The 16,430-nt window shown below is 42.5% G+C and overlaps 1 protein-coding gene across 1 annotated transcript in view; it reads left to right on the top strand.

The window, feature by feature from the left end:
* ttc27 (tetratricopeptide repeat domain 27) overlaps nt 1-16,430 on the top strand; it is a 115,497-nt gene that overhangs the window by 60,358 nt on the left and 38,709 nt on the right. Inside the window, 3 exon segments of the mRNA XM_042333120.1 lie at nt 12,164-12,259; nt 13,256-13,378; nt 15,869-16,096. Of these exon segments, the coding sequence (XP_042189054.1) occupies nt 12,164-12,259; nt 13,256-13,378; nt 15,869-16,096 (447 nt within the window).

Below are 16,430 nucleotides of genomic sequence, written 5' to 3'. Positions count from 1 at the left end.
ACGCGCACTCACAGACAGAGTGACACACACACTCACATATACAAAGAGAGACATGCACTCGCATACACAGACAGAGATACACAAAAACACTCACAGACACAGAGAGACACACCCACACTCACAAACACAGAGAGAGACACACCCACACTCACAGACACAGAGAGAGAGACGCACTCACAGACACAGAGAGAGAGACAGACACAGAGACACACACTCACACAGAGAAAGACACACACTCGAATACAAAGAGAGAGACATACACACACACACTCATACACACAAAGAGATATACTTGTACACAGACGGAGCCACACATTCACACAGACACTCTCATAAACACACACGCATATAGAAGAGACACAGACACACTCACATAGACTCACACAGACAATCACAACTGCAGGGCCTTGGAGTGTGGCCCATTTGCTGCTTGTGCTGCACTGCGCATGTGTGTCCGGAGCCCACAGTGACGTCAGGTAAACAGCGTGAGTAGCCCACTGGCCAGAAACTACACTTATGGCGGGTTTCTAACGGGAAAGGTGCGACCGCCCTTTTCTATTGGCCCAGGCTATAAGGAACGATTCGATAAGGGAGGGCTCATCAGCCTTGAAAAGACACAAGAAAGGACAGCGGAGATGGGCCATAGAGGTTAATGCGAGAGAGGATGTGAGTGAAGAGTTCTGAATGGTCTGGAGTTTATTACAGATAGAGTTGGGGAATCCAGTGAGCAGGGTGTGGGAAAAGTCAAGTCTATAAATGACTGATGCATAGCCAGGTTACTGTAGATCAGCCCAGCCTTAACCAGATCTGGACAGGTCCGACTCTGCCCTAATGCAAGATAGTCTGAAAGCACTGAGAGCCTTTTTATATGAGACTAGAAGGACCCCTAAATTTCCATAGGTGTTCTTGCCAACACTTATGGAAATAGTTTACACCAACAGAGCCATGGATGTGGGTTTTGGCTGTGTGGTTTTGGTGGTGTTGGTGGGGAGGTAGTACCCATCTTGAGAAGATAAACAGAGGATGCTTATACTGGGGGGTTCAAAAAAGAAAGCACATTTTATAACTGAAAATTGTTTGAGGTAATGCAGATTTACACTAGATTTCTTTTCTCAAAAGCAATCTATTAACTTGTACAATGCTGCTATTTTTGTGGTCGAAGAGTATTTGCAATCAGCGAATAGCTTGAATATTTTTAGATTCTGATCATTTCCAGGTTTGCGGTTTCTCAGATGGGCCATTCTCCCACGTTGCCAACATAGTTTCTTGGAATTATTTTCATTGTTGAATGATGATTTGAAGGTAAATGTTAAGAGGTGGAAAAAAGGAATTCTCTCAAATACATATGTTTAATGTCATGGTTGGTGCAAAAAGCAAGGTAATAAAGCCATTCTCAGTTGCACATGTATTTGAAACTTATAGAAGGAGGTCTGGAATGATGGTGGGATCTGATTGTGTAACTGAACGATGACACAGTACAATATTGTGGTTTGTATCAAGAGCTTGGAAACTTATAGAAACGGGTCAGAAATGATGGTACGATTTTATACTGTATTCTGTGCTTGTTGAATGTCAAATGAGCAACTACTGACTGTCCTCCTGTGTGTGTGGGGAGAGTTGCAGTAGTTTGGTTCCTGAACCAAATGGGTACTTCAGGGCACTGCTGATGACAGCATCAGCAGGAATTGGAAGGACAGCCACTGGGGACTGAGATTCTTCCTGTTAAAAGTAGCGGGAAAGTTTGCCAGACAGTGCTTTCATTGGTCCCCAAGCCTTAGCTCTTGTCAACCTGCAGCTAATACTTTCTGGAATTAGGTAAGCAGAGTACACCGTTCTGGGGAATGAGTGCACATTCCATTTACAGCAACATCAATGTCACTGCCTTTTCCTGTATTATTTAATTAGGTTCTGGATGCAATCTGTACATTTAATTTGCCACAAGGAAATATATAATGAAAATCTGGAAATCACAGTTTAAAGCGAGTATGGGTTTAATTTTGGCAGTAACTTGTTTTTTTCTTATGTAAAAAAAAATTAATTCTATGAAAAACACCTGCTTTGAATTTTATATGGAATCAATTTGAAGAAAACTTGAAATATTTATGGAAAAACATATACTGACCAAGGGTAATTCTTCCACAGACTTTTTGCTCAACTCTTAATTCATTATTGTTCATTATTAACTTTTGTTCCCTCGGAATAGAATAAAATTATCTTAAGGTACACTACGTACTTTATCTTATCAAGTATCTTGGTAAACTACTTTTCGTACAAAAACGCTTTTGTTAAAAATAAAACAAAATTTCTATGAAAACAGTGAACCATTTTATACAGGGTACTGGTTCAGTGAAATTGTACTTTGATGTAGCCCGCTGACTCTGCACTGCAATTATTTAAGGAGGAAATGGAAGAGCAATAAGAATTCTTAAAAGGAGCGTGATCCTCCTCACCACCCATCATGTTAACAGCAAAAGGGCCTGTGTTCAAAAGTTTCTGTCTGCTGTCTGCTTTACTGCCTGTGTCCAACAAAATCAACAGCAGCTTGCATTTATATAGCGCCCTTCACGCAGGTTAGGGTCCTGGAGCGCTGTCTGTCCATCTCATGCACTGTACCACAACCGATCTTTGGCCATCTGGGGAATGACGAGTCCAATGATGAAAGCTCATCGACCTGAAACGTTAAATCATGTTCCTCTCTCCATAGATGCTGCCTGACCTGCTGAGTGTTCCCAACGACTTCTGTTTTTATTTTATTCCATTCCCTTTTAGGAACATAGGAAAACAGGAGGATGCCATTCAACCCATCTAGCCTGATCCACCAGTTTATCAAATCTTAGCAGGATCATTTAATCACTTTATCTACCCAAGATCTCTCTCTTTAAAACATCTATATTGATTCTGCTTATTTTCATCTTGATGTCTCCTTTGCAACGTATTAATCAGGTACAATTATGGTCAAAGGGGTTTCTACTATGAGTGTTGACAACTTTATGAAGCCTTCCAGAGGCTTTCCTGAAGGCTGAGTAGTTAAAGGTACCTCCTGATGTCTCTCTCTTTAAGCCAAAGAAACTAGAGTCAGAAGTTTAGATCTCAATGATGGGAGGATTTCTGCTTCTAATCGCTATATGGTGATTATCGGCTAGAAGGATGGCTTGTTAGGACATGGGGTGATAAGAGGATGGGTGTTGGTTGTGGAACTTCTCCACGATGGAAAAACCTGTCACTATGGAGGTTCACAGATCACCGTCTGGACACGGTACTGAAAGGCTACTGGCTTCCACAGAACCGTACCCCACAAGAGGTCACACTTGAAGGAGAGGAGGAAGGAAGGAGAATATTAGAAAAACACTCTTTGCCTCGGCTTATTGTGCCGCAGTGAGAGTTTGCTGTGTTGGGAGAAAGGTCTAATGCTTGCTTTTATTTTTATTTCTGATTTTTCAGTTTTCTTTCTGATTGTGTTTCAAGTGGGCATCAAAGAACACCCTCCTACGCCATCCCCTCCCACCACTATTTCAAAAAAACCCGATGCTATTCTCTTTGTTATCCTGTCCTATATTCTCTCCTCATCTCAACTTTAAGTGGGTTGGCTACTTTTCTCATTGTTGTTCAGAGGGCATTTCTGTCTTGACTTTCACATGTTCCTACATAATATCCATTTCATTTCTAAGTAATCTTATTCTTGTAAAGTGGCAGAAGTCTCCTTTTATGTGAAAGGCGCTATGTAAATGCGTGTTGTTGTTTGTATTTCATCTGGAATCAGGGCAGGGCTAAAACCTCAAATGCAACTTTCAACCCCGGAAAAGAATTTCATCTTGTGCAGGAAATTGCTATTCCTTCCCTTTTTGCCCTGCACCATATACTTTTGAAGTGAAACATAGATTCCAGTACGTAGATGCTAAAGAGGTTTATCCTATCTCATACATAAGGACAAAGGGTTTTCACAAAACCAGACGTTTACTTGTGACCCTCAGGCACAGACTTTGGGACCTTAATCCAAAACGGAGACTAGCTGAATATCTGAAAGGATTTATTCTACATTGTTATCACCTTGCGGAGCGCAACCCTCCAGGTTGTGTTTGGCTCATTTTACCATGGCTATGACCATTTCTTGGGTGAACCACAATAAACGGCCATTTTCTTTGGAGAACACCAGCGAAACTGGCAGCAGAATCAAACCTCACCCAGTGACAAGGTAACATTGCTTAGATTTATTAACAAGGGAGCATTTTTTCTGCAAGTCTGAGCTGTTTATATGTTAACATATTTACGTACACTACACCAAATAAACATGCACTCAAGCTCAGAAGAAGGAAGACTTGCTAATAGTTCAGCTTCAGCTATTTACAGACAGTGGTCAGTGTGCAGAATGGAGATTGTGTCAACAAATTCAGTAGGGAATTGGATAATTATTTGGCAAAGAAATTGATGGAAGGCTATGAGAGAGAATGTGTAGTGTAGAATTAAGCTTGACCATGTCCAGATTGACCTGCTATAGGCTATGGTCTCATGTGTTCAAATAATGCCTGCAGATGTGTTGTCCAACATAAGGGGTGACTGTTTCTTCCCTTAAAGCACCAATGAATCAATATGCTCCTGTATGAAGGGAGCCCAAAGAGGAAGATAGTGATGCCACAATCTCTAATTTATACATTTTACGAAATGCAATGGGGAATGGGCCATGAGGCTACTTTAGTATTTCGCTCCAGTGACCAATCTTCATCGACGCTGATGTGGATCAGGATCCGAAGCTGATACATAGTTTTGTTGCGATTTATTCTCTACACCTGTCTCCTGATGCTCTGATTGACTCAGATCAACACAACCCAGAGATCAAATGGGCATATTATGAGTGTATGAATGGGTGTATGAAAAATCCATCCTGGGATTCACATGAGTCTGCTGACGTGTGGATTACTGGGCTCTAATCATTTAATGGGATGCTTTCTGTACTCGTACATCCTCTATTCCAGTTCCTGCCACCTTGTTCCAGAATTGGATTTGGGGAATCGTCTCTGCACGCCCTGCAGTGTATTGTAATAGAGCATTTAGTTTGACTGTTAAAGCAGAGAGAAAAATCATTAAAATAGTATTTTATGTGCAATAGTGACGAATGGTGACATTGGAGCTCCAATGCAGCAAAGGGGGTAAGATGTAAATGTAATTCTCTCTCCATGCCTGCTCTGCTGTGTACTGAACTGAAATTGGCTGCCGTGTTTTGCCCACAAAATATACAGTTGATTCACTTTGCAGCTTATTCCGTGAAGCGCTTTGAGACATCTCAAGGACGTGATGAGGCGCTATATCAAATTCAACCAAATGATAATAATATCACGTGTTCGTGAATGCGGCAGACAATTTGTACATAGCCAGAAAGTAAATGACTGATTTTATCTAGCGGATTCTTGGCCAGGACACCGGAAGAAACTCCTTCGCTTTTTGAATAGTGCCGTAGGATCTTTAACTTCCACATAAACAGGCAGACAGGACCTCGATTAACATCTCATCACGTAAATATTTTTAAATGTTAACAGTTCATGTAAACGGTATGAAGGGGTTCTTCAGAAAAGATGTAAGACAATGGACCTTTTAGAACTGATTGTCATGGATGGGAAGGTTTAACTCCTGGGCTTCAGTGAAGTGCTGGAGAAGTCCTGCATCAGACAGCACATTGTTGGAATAGGCAGGTACGGAAGAGGCCACCTGCTGACAACCAGATAGTGTTGATAGAGGGTGGAGGAGACATTTGCAATCCTCCACCTGTGCAGGAGAGTGGGTGGAGGATTGCAAATGTCTCTTCCAGCCTCTGTCACAGCAACAACTTGCACTTATGTAACGCCCTTCACATGGTGTATCGTCTAGAAGCTCTTAGCTATACAATTTGAGAGACTGGAAAGAGAAGTGATGCAGGAAGCTGGCGGGGGGTGCGGAGAGGGGAACAGAAGGAAATCGAGATAAATATTCCAATAATTTGATTAAATGTTTGTTATTCATTTGCACAACTCTCTGGCTGTATTGAAAAGTGTTGAAATAACTTTGGTGCAGGAACCCGATACGGGTTTCATCAGAGCTATATGAGGGTAATTTTTAAAAAAATCATGCCACAGATTATTTATTGTTACAAGTCAAGGTCACGGTCACAGGAAGTGTTTAATTGTATTGGCCTCCGATGCCAGATGTCTGTGGATTTCAAACAATGTTTTGCAGCATACCAGCGCATGGCTGTTAAAATAGGAGACGGGCATGTGGCAGTTCATTATTGTCTCTGCTTGTAAGCCCTGCAGAAGTACCAGACAGTGGGAGCTAACTCCTAACAGCTGCAGGGCACTGCTCCAGTCTCGGTTCCATTCTCTCCTCTCCCTCATAATACCTGATTATTCTCTGCATTCGTGTCTTTCTGGCGGTCTGTAATATTACCACATCGAAAAGCTAAATGTCTGAAAGGGTGGTGGAAGCCGATCCGATAACAACTTTTAAGAGATACGTAGCTAATTATTTGGGGAGGACAAGTTTGCAGGGGAGAGTTGTATGGGGAGAGCGCGGGGGAGTGGGATTGATTTGGATAGCTCTTTTCAAAGAGCCGGCACAGACACAATGGGCCAAATGGCCTCTTTCTGTGGAGTGGGGAAGAGAGAGAGAGAGAGAGTAAAAGATTCTACATCTACTATTTGTTGTGTTAGTTTGCAATGAATGACTGAAGTATGTGTGTGGGTGTGGGAGGGGAGGCAGCAGTAAATTATCATGTGCAAGATGATTTTGAGAACGGTCTTCAGGAAATTTGACCTAAAGGGTTTGACTGGCTGGGGGAGGGGAATGCAGAGGTTTATTTTCTCACGTGCCTGTTCAGATGGACGTTAAAAGATTCCCTGGCACTATTTGATTTAAAAAAAATGTTTCTCTTGGTGTACTAGTCAACAGTCCCTCACATACATTTTAGGGATGGTTGTGGGCCATTACTGTTGTGCAAATTGGCTGCCGCGTTCACTTATAAAATACACAGTTGCCACACATTATTTACAGCAAACCCTGTGAAGTACTTTGAAATGCTCCCAGTGTGAAAGGTGCTATATCAAATGCAGTTACACCTTGAGAGAGAAAATATAATTTCCACTTCAACTGACTTATTGCCAACACTGGGGTCAAACAGTGAGGAGATGGTCGATACAAGCAGTGAATGACTTTCTTGTCTATGTCCTCTTGCTCAGAGTGGGAAAGGTCCACATCTCAACCTTAGAATGTGCATCAATTATCAGCACATCTGGGTCACGTCTTAATCCAATATATTTGTGTAAAAGGCATCAACAGGAAAATGCATCAATTCAAATGTAACAATAATTATCATTATTATTATAATGCAAGAAGGTATCAGTAGAGTATATGACACTCAAATGAATGAATGTCTACAAAGCAACAGAGCCAGACAAGATACACTCTTAAATCCCAAGGGAAATGTGAGAGGAAATGATCGAGTCTCTGGTTAATATTTTTAGGAACTCCATAAACTCTGGAGATGTACCTGAAAATGACAAAACAGTAAATGTGAGACATGAACCTGAAAGTCATAGGCCAGTTAGTCTGACCTCTGCAGGAGAGAACGTGCTTGGGAGTAAAATTATATGGGATGACATTGATGCTCTTTTAAGGAGTGCAGATGCTGTAAGGAGTCATCAACATGAGTTTAAAAGTAATAAGTCATGCCTGATGGATCTGATGGACCTACTGGAATTATATAAGGAAGTACCTAAGGGACAGTAAATCAGCAGATACCATTTATCCTTTTCAGGAAGTGTTTGATAAACTACCACTTGTGAGGCTGGCAGAATTCATTTCAAAGCAATGCGTTGGATTGAAAAGTGTTTTAACAATAAGGAAGCAGAAGATGATGAACAATGAAACAAAACGTTTTGTCCGTCTTGCTCACATCCTCCACCCACCACAGGATTAGGACCACCCAGATTTGAACTGTTGGGAATCTCAAAGACGTGCTTCCCCTGCCTCTATGTGATACCACGTGACCTTGGGTAATGACGTGGAGTTCCTGAGGAGTATGTTCTGTTCCCACGCACCCCCCCCACCGCACCCCCCCACTGGTCACATTGCTCATCAATAACCTGCACTTGAAATATCGTAACATTTGCTGGACAGGTGAATACCACTAAGAGGATAAATAGCATTTGTGAAGTTCAGAACCACTTAAAACATAGACAAGGGAGTGTCAGATCAGTCTTATATAATAATAATAATCCTTGCATTTGGTGCAGAGGAAAACTCAGTTTAAGTCTCATCCATAGGATAACACGTGTCAATAGATGCTCCTTCAGCACTGCATTGGTGTGGTCAGCCTCTGTTGTGAGCTCAAAATCTTGATAATAATAATAATAATCCTTGCATTTGATATAGCGCTTTTCACGACGGGAGGACATCCCAAAGCGCTTCACAGAACACATTGCAAAGTGAATTGACTGTATATTTGTGGGCGAACGCGGCAGCCAATTGCGCACAGCAATGTCCCACAAACAGTCGTGGATTGAAGATGACCAATTTATTATTGGTTTTGGTTTTTGAAGGGATTATTATTAGGCTCTGTGTGGAGTAAGGAAACTTGCCCAAGGTTTCGCCCTCTGCCTGGAATTGAACTCAGGTCTCTCGCTTGCAAAGCGAGTGCTCTAACCACTGAGCTACAGGACTCCACGATGTGGGACTTCAACGCAGAACCTTCTAACTTGGAGGAAAGAATGGTACCAGATGAGCCAGGCTGATCCTAGCTGCTATGGAAAAGAAAGAACTTGCCTTTTTTTTACCACCTTGCATTTATAACGGCTTTCACACAGGGTTGGGTTTAATACCTTTATCATGTCAAAACGTCTCAGAACATGTCACGGTTAGCTACAGTCAAGTCAAGTGAGGTTTTGTAGAAAAATGTGGTAGACATTTGCACCAGCAAGCTCTCACAAATTTGTCGGCCAGGACATCGGGTGAAGCTTCCTTCTCTTTTTGAATAGTGACATGTTATTTATTACTTGTCACATTTGGTACTGTCATGTAGTTTATATGAAGTCCCTCCTTCAGTTGGCTCTACCCAAAAGCTGTGTGAGATGTGACCTTTCTTCTCAATGATATTTTTGACAAAATATTTAGTCGTCTTAAATAAGTACTAGAAAATAATTTGAACATAGAAACAGGAGTAGGCCATTCAGCCCCTCGAGCCTGTTCGATCATTTTATAAAATTGTGGCTGATCCTGTAACTCAACTACAATTACCTGCCCTTGCCCCTAAACCTCCTTCTCTATGCTCACAAGAGATTTTCCAGAAAGATGCTGTTTTGTAATGTACACTACATGCAGCAACATTGAAAAAAATTTTGTTCCGAAAAAACATTAAGCGATCTTCAGTATGGAATTTGATTGATGTAAGGCATCATTTTCAATTGTTTTTCCGTATTTCCTCACAGCCCTTTTTTCTTGTGGATAGGCGCAGACTATGAATGATTATTTTCTAGTTAATGTCTGGTTTTGTGGCTTACTTCCACACGTCACTCCTGTTTTATTGCCCTGTATTTATGGAGCCATTCCGAGGCGGTTATTGTGAAAAATGGCTTCTGTTTAAGTGATTGAAAAACAAGGTGAAGAAGTTTGGAGAAAAAAACCAAATGGGGTTGCAATATTATAAGCGCCCGGCGGATAGCTTTGTAAACTGCTAGGGAGGAGGGAAAGCTGCCCATGCAGATTTGAGAATGATGTGTGGCCTAATCCTATCTATCATTCTCGATGTACTAAAGAGATACATTATCTCGTTGGCACCGTCAGTGCTCAGTGCACAATTCTGATAACACACCACCTTCAAATTCACGTCCATTTTAAAAATTCTTAAACAGCCTTCTTCCTTAATTTGAGACATCTTGAGTTTTTATATATAGTATAATAATAATATAGTGTCTTATGTCGTTTAGAAGTCTCAAAGCACTTCACAGAATACATTGTAAAGTGGATTTACTGTATATTTTGGGGGTGAAATGCGTCAGCCAATTGCACACAGCAGTATCCCGTAAGCAGTTGTGGATTGAATGACCAAATTGTTTTTTTGGGAGGGATTATTCCCCGCGGAAAGCGATCTGCCAATTGATTTAACAACCGGGTTCCTACTTACTGCTGGGTAAACAGAGGCGTATCGAGTAAGGAAACTTGCCTAACGTTTCGCCCTGCCCGAGTCTCCACTTTATTCTCCTGAGATGCAACAATCGGAACTCTCCATCTCTCTTCATAACAACCGTTAGCTTCTGAATCCTCTGTGTGCTCTTTGCACGCTTTTGAATAGCACACATGCATCTGCTTATTGAATTGCCGTTTTCCGATATAATTAACACATCATTTCAAGAATAATGCTTACCTGGAAGTGATTTCCAGGCAGTTTGCTCTCTCATCACTCCTTATGCCCCACTCTATTCCACCTGAAGAGGCAGACGGTACCTCGGTTTATCATCTCACCCGAAGGATGGCACCTCTGTCAATCAGCGCAACACCAGCACTGCAATGGAGTATCAGCGCCGGGGCTGTGAGCTCAAATTTGGGATTGAACCCTCAGCCTTCTAAGAACGAAGCGGTGCAGAGAACACAAGGCAGTTTTCTCGTTAGTGAGCTCCAAAAACAATTCAAACCATTTGAATCACTGCTGGAGACCTTACACCTGTTGTATGAACTGCAAGATCAGATTTTACAGCCTTATGGTCATTCCCACACAGGAATGTCATCTGTCAGGTCAAGCATTAAATTGAGGTCCCGTCTGCCTGTTCCGGTGGACGTTCAAGATCGCCCAACACAGTTCAAAGGGTGTTCTGATGTTCTGGTCACACAGGAACATAAGGAAACACTACTGTAGTCCATCTGGTTTGTGATGGTTCCATTTCTAGCACGTTTATATCTGGGTCAACCCCACATTGGAATGTGTCTAGGCTGACACTTCAGCACAATACTGGGGAAATGTTGCATTGTCGGTAGTGCTGTCCATTTGGACAGTGGGAACTTTAAGTTTTGTTTCTCTGATGTCTTACAGCGCTCAGGCATTGAGGTTAACTTTGTAGCACCATTGCTGCATGTTTATTGAGAAAGAATTCACAGTTGGTCACTGGGAAATTCTACATCAATGTCTGTTTGGGACTCCTAGGCTTAAAATGTAGATGTAGTACCTGTTGAGATTCATACAAGTGTCAGTCTGGCTCAGTTGGTGACTATCTTGCCTCTGAGCCTGAATGTTTTGAGTTTCATTCTAGAATCGGGGCTTTGAACTGCGCGGTTTAGTTTGACACTCCAATATATCCTGGGGATGCGTTACATTGTTGGAGTTGTCTTCCTGTTTTATACTGAGGTCCTGTCTGCCTGTTCAGGTAGACAATTGTACAGGTGCAGCATTTTCTGTTCAGGTACAGAAAATTGTACATTTTCTGTACAATAGACCATTCAGCCTATCGTATTTGTCAATGCTACTGCTTTTACTAAATTTCTCCCTTTTATTAATTCCACTTTCTGACTCTCTCTGCTTATCCCTTAACATTTTTGCCTCTTAGATGTTTATCCAGTTCCCGTTTGAGCGATTTTATTGATCCATCCCCAATAGCCAATTGTGGTGATGAATTCCAAACCCTAATAATTCTCTGAGTGAAGAAATTCCCTCTCCCCTTTATCCACTGACAATCTTGATACTCATATCCTCTTGAGGCTGTGTCATAATGGTCAGTTTCTTAAAGAATTGTGTGTGTTCTGTATTTGAACCATCTTTTTCTTGATTGAAATGGTGCTTCTCGTTCATCGAGTTTACTTATATTTGCACGTTCATTTTGAACTCATTTGGTAGTTTTGTTTTAAAATACAAAAGTGGACTATTATGCATTTGCTTTTCAGACCCTGAAATCAGAGCCTGAAGTGTTAGGAGTGGAGAAATCTCAGTAAGTGCTCTGAGATGCTAAACCGCATGAAGGGCGCTATATAAATGCAAGTTGCTGTTGTTGGTGTGATTAGCTTGCCTCATCCTTCTTGTCTATGCATGGGATCTAGTTAGCCCTGACATCCAGTCTCTTGCTCTGAATTCAGTATTTTGGAAACATGGCCTGTGTTTAGCCACACCTCTCAGCTGCAAACTTGTAGTTGTTAATAGTTGTCCTTTTGCATTTAGGCTCTTGCAGATCACTTTGAAGACAAGACGGCACCTGTAGTTGAGCGCCTGAAGATATTTTACAGCTGCCAAGTGCCACCTCACTGGGCTGTTCAGGTACGTGTATTCCTCCAGAGCATGGCTGTAAGACTGTCTGCACCAGAAAACTCAAGACTTTATTGTGCAAGTCTGCTAGTGTGGAATACTTGCCTTCAACAGCTAGCTTGATACTTAATTGGAAGCAGGGATCTTCACACTCAGCTTCTGTTAACTCTGCATGCCAAAGCCCTAACTGGAAGGGTGGTCCTAGCTGGACAAGTAGAAGGAAACTTGCCAGATAGTATTTGCCATGAATGAACACATCACAGGTCACAATTTTTGCCCAGAATGTTCAGCAGGATCTTACAGCAGGTTCTGCCTTACTGCAGCCAACACCAGAAAACTATTTCTACCAGGAAGGGAATAGATGAAATATCCACGCGCAATACAGCCTCAGATTTCTGCCCCTCAGAACTCAGTCGCCTCATTTCAACGGGCACCATTTTGTGTCATATGAACATGTTTTTCAGCATCGCACAAGCTTTTACAAGAATGCAAAGATAGCAATGCTCTTTAGTGCTTGCTTCAATTTTGAGTGTTATACTTTTGCTAAACTTTTTTTCTTGCCACTTACTCTATTTGTATTTAAACAAATATTTTTTCATGTTGCACACACTGCTGTTTCAGAGTTGGAGACTCGAATCAAGTGCCAAGGTATCGTGATAGTAGGATGCACTTGCTCTCGCATCTTATGTCAAAACATTTCACAGCAAAGTGTAGTTACTGTGTATTTTGTAGGCAAAGGTGGAGCCAATTTACGCACAGCAATGGCTCCTCAAACATATAACTGAAATCCTGCTGTATTTGATGGTAACATAGTATTTTCTGTTTTTAAAAAAAGGATTAAATTCTCAGTCGTGGCGAATGTGCCCTCTGTGGCCATTGTATTTTACAAGTTTCATACAGGAAATGTTCTTTTCATCAGAATTGCATATACAGAAGGAGACTGATGGATTCATTGCTGGAGATCTCATTTAAAGGAGCAAGACTTATTTCTTCTCATTTCCCCTTCAGCGGCAGCTTGCCAAGCTACTGTTTGACCTGGGGTGCAGCAGCTCAGCTCTGCAGATCTTTGAGCAGCTGGAGATGTGGGAAGATGTTGTGATTTGTTACGAGCGATTGGGGCAGCACGGGAAGGTAAGAGGACATTCTAAGTAGCTGTCTGACTCACCTTCCCTACCAACTACATCGAGCAACCCTCTGTGCCCTATAACTGCGTCAGCAAACCCATTCAGAAACAGCCACTCTTTCAGCCTGCCTGGATTCCAATGATAAAAGCAAATCACAGAGGTTTTCAGGAAAAAATCTTCCCCACCGTGCAGTAATAATATTTTAACCAGTGTGTGTGTTTTGTGGAAGGGGGATAGGGTGTAGGGTTATAGATGGGATTAATCCATTGTCACCCGCATCCCTTATAAACTCCTAATAACTGAAAAGTGGAAATTTCTCCCAAATGAGTTGGCGAATACTTTTTGTTCGGTCCCCCTCTCCCCAAACGAATATGATTCTTCTATTTTCAAAAGATATTGGCAGATCAGAGATCGAAACATGAATTTACTGGGGAGCAGAGCATTAGGTTTGCTGGCGAACAAAAGCAGGCACACTCTTAGCAGTGCTGGCCAATTGCTCAGCCTTGCGTGAAAGTTTAAAATAGATTAAGTGTGAGGGCATCTTGCAAAGCACATGGTCATCTCCCAGGCAACATACTATGTCCATCCTTGTGAAGATTGACAACCCATTATCCTTTAAGGCCGTATTGTGCTGATGTTGGCACCAATTGCTGCATCCGGACAGGTGAAACAGCAAATAAAGTACATCGACGACACCAACTGGGCTCTGTGGGTTTTAGTGCATTGGATTTGCCCTTTTTAACCCCAAGAGTTGAATAATAATAGTAATAATCCTTGCATTTGATATAGCACCTTATCGCATCATTAGGGTGTTTCAAAAAGCTTCACTTCACAGTTCACCTGACAGAACATACTGTAAAAAGTGTAGTGACTGTGTATTTTGTGGGCAAAACTCGGTAGCTGATTGCACACAGCAGTGTCCCACAAACGTCATGGATTGAGTGAACAATTTTTTTTGTTTTTTGGAGTGTTTATTACCCCAGAAAGTGATCCTCCAATTGACTAACAACTGGGTTCCTACTTACTAGGTAAACAGAGGAGTGTGGAATAACAACAACAAAATTACTTTGGTAAAACACCTTTCAAGTCAGGAGGATGTCCCAAGGTGCTGGACGGTTAGAATTTCGGACCCGAGCTGGGGGTCGGGATTGGGGAGGGTGGAGGGGAAAGGGGGAAGTAGGGTGATCGAAAGCATGGTCGAAGAGGAGGCTATTGAGATGGGTCTTGAAGGTGACAAGTAAGGGGCGAGGCGGAGGAACTGGGATGGAGTTCCAGAGGGTGGGGGCAGAGTGGCAGAAGGCCTACTTGCCAATGATGGGGTGAGCGAGGCAGGGGACGTGAAGCAGACCGGAGCCCTCTTGAGTGGAGGGAGAAGGAAACTTGCCTAAGGTTTCACTCTGCTGGGAATCGAATTGCATCTGAATCACTGCACGGGGGAATTACTCTTGATATTTACCTTGGCCCCATCTCCCTCTGCCTGGTGCTGTTTCAGTGATCATATGTATACCAGTCTGTGAGGACACAGGACATCTACATTCACTGACCAGACTGAGACCAACTTTTGTTTTCTTGTTGAAACTTCCCCCAGTGTAGCGGTGGGTGGCTGGGGTTGGGGGAGGGAAACAATATAGCACTGTGGTTTTTTTTTGGCAGCTTGGTTTAATCTCTTGAAAACTCAGTCACAGATTGCATTCAGTTGTTGATGAATGTTCAATTTCGTTTCTGGCCTCACAAAATACAATCTTTTTTTTACATCACTGGAACAGAGCTTTTGTTTGTTGCTGTCGTGCTCTGAATGCCACCTGTCCGAACTGCCTGTGCTCGCTGTCTCACACTCAGCTCTGGCTCACACTGAATCTCAGGCCCAGCTCACACTCTACTGCTCCAACACATGTTCACACTGACCCAGCTCAGACTGATCTCACACTCAGTCCCAGCTCACACACTCAGATGTGACTCGGTTGGTTGCCCCTGTACCTCACAAATCTGGGGTACCTCTCTGCCCCTGACAGTAGCTGATAACCTGATGAGGGAAAGAAGCTGTACGGTTGATAACATGAGCATCATGAGTCCTGAGTTTGCTTCTAACTCGCATTGTGAGGGTTAGATTGATTGTGATGCCAGAGCTTTGGTCAATCATCATGATACCATTCTTCCAGCAGCTCCCCCCACCTCCCCCGTTCATGCTGCTCCCTGTCACACTGAGTAACAGTGCTATCAAAAGGGCAGCTTGGGCTGGCCGACTCTGTCCCCGTCTGGTTTTGTTTCAGCCTAGGCATTGCTGATGAGTGGGTTGCCTTATACTTTAGTCTTTAACAGTACAAATTTACATTTATGTAGAGCATTTTTCTGTCGGGTGGTTAAAAGGAGCTGAGGGAGGGAGAGAAAATGGTCACTCCAGGGTGCGTTGCAGTGGAGCCCCACTTGCAGCTTACTTTCCCTGTACCTACTGCAAGTCCAGCCGAGTTGTGTTCACTCTCACTGATGTTTTCTTCAGTCAGAGGAGATTCTCCGCAGAGAGCTGGAGAGGACGGAGACGCCAGCCCTGTACTGCCTGCTGGGAGACGTGCTGGATGAGCACCAGTACTATGACAAGGCGTGGGAGCTCTCCAAGCACCGCAGTGCCCGTGCCCAGCGCTCGAAGGGGTTACTCTTTCTCCGCAACCATCAGTTCAGAGAGTGCGTGGAGTGCTTCGAGCAATCGGTCCAGCTCAACCCCCTTCAGGTAGGACAACAAGCTAACCACTGCAGGTTATAATAATAATGATCATCATTATTTTTTAATTCCCTTTCGTTTCATTTTGTTCTACATTTGAAAACAAAGGAAATAAATAGTGTCTGTTGAACTGTAGCACCTGAGGTTTGTCTTGAAATAATTCTAATAAGAATGCTAATAATTCTTGCACTTTCAAGTATCGTCTTATCGCATAATTCAGATGTCTCAAAGTGTTTACTTCACCAGGTATACTGTAATGTGGATTGACTGTATTTTGTAGGTGATTGCAAAGCCAATTTGTGCACAGCAATAATAATAAAAATCCTTGCATTTGTTATTGCAC

This window comes from Callorhinchus milii, unplaced genomic scaffold, assembly GCF_018977255.1.
Source record: "Callorhinchus milii isolate IMCB2004 unplaced genomic scaffold, IMCB_Cmil_1.0 Scaffold3, whole genome shotgun sequence".
Lineage (NCBI taxonomy): Eukaryota > Metazoa > Chordata > Chondrichthyes > Chimaeriformes > Callorhinchidae > Callorhinchus > Callorhinchus milii.
This window is presented reverse-complemented; position numbering and strand designations above follow the sequence as displayed.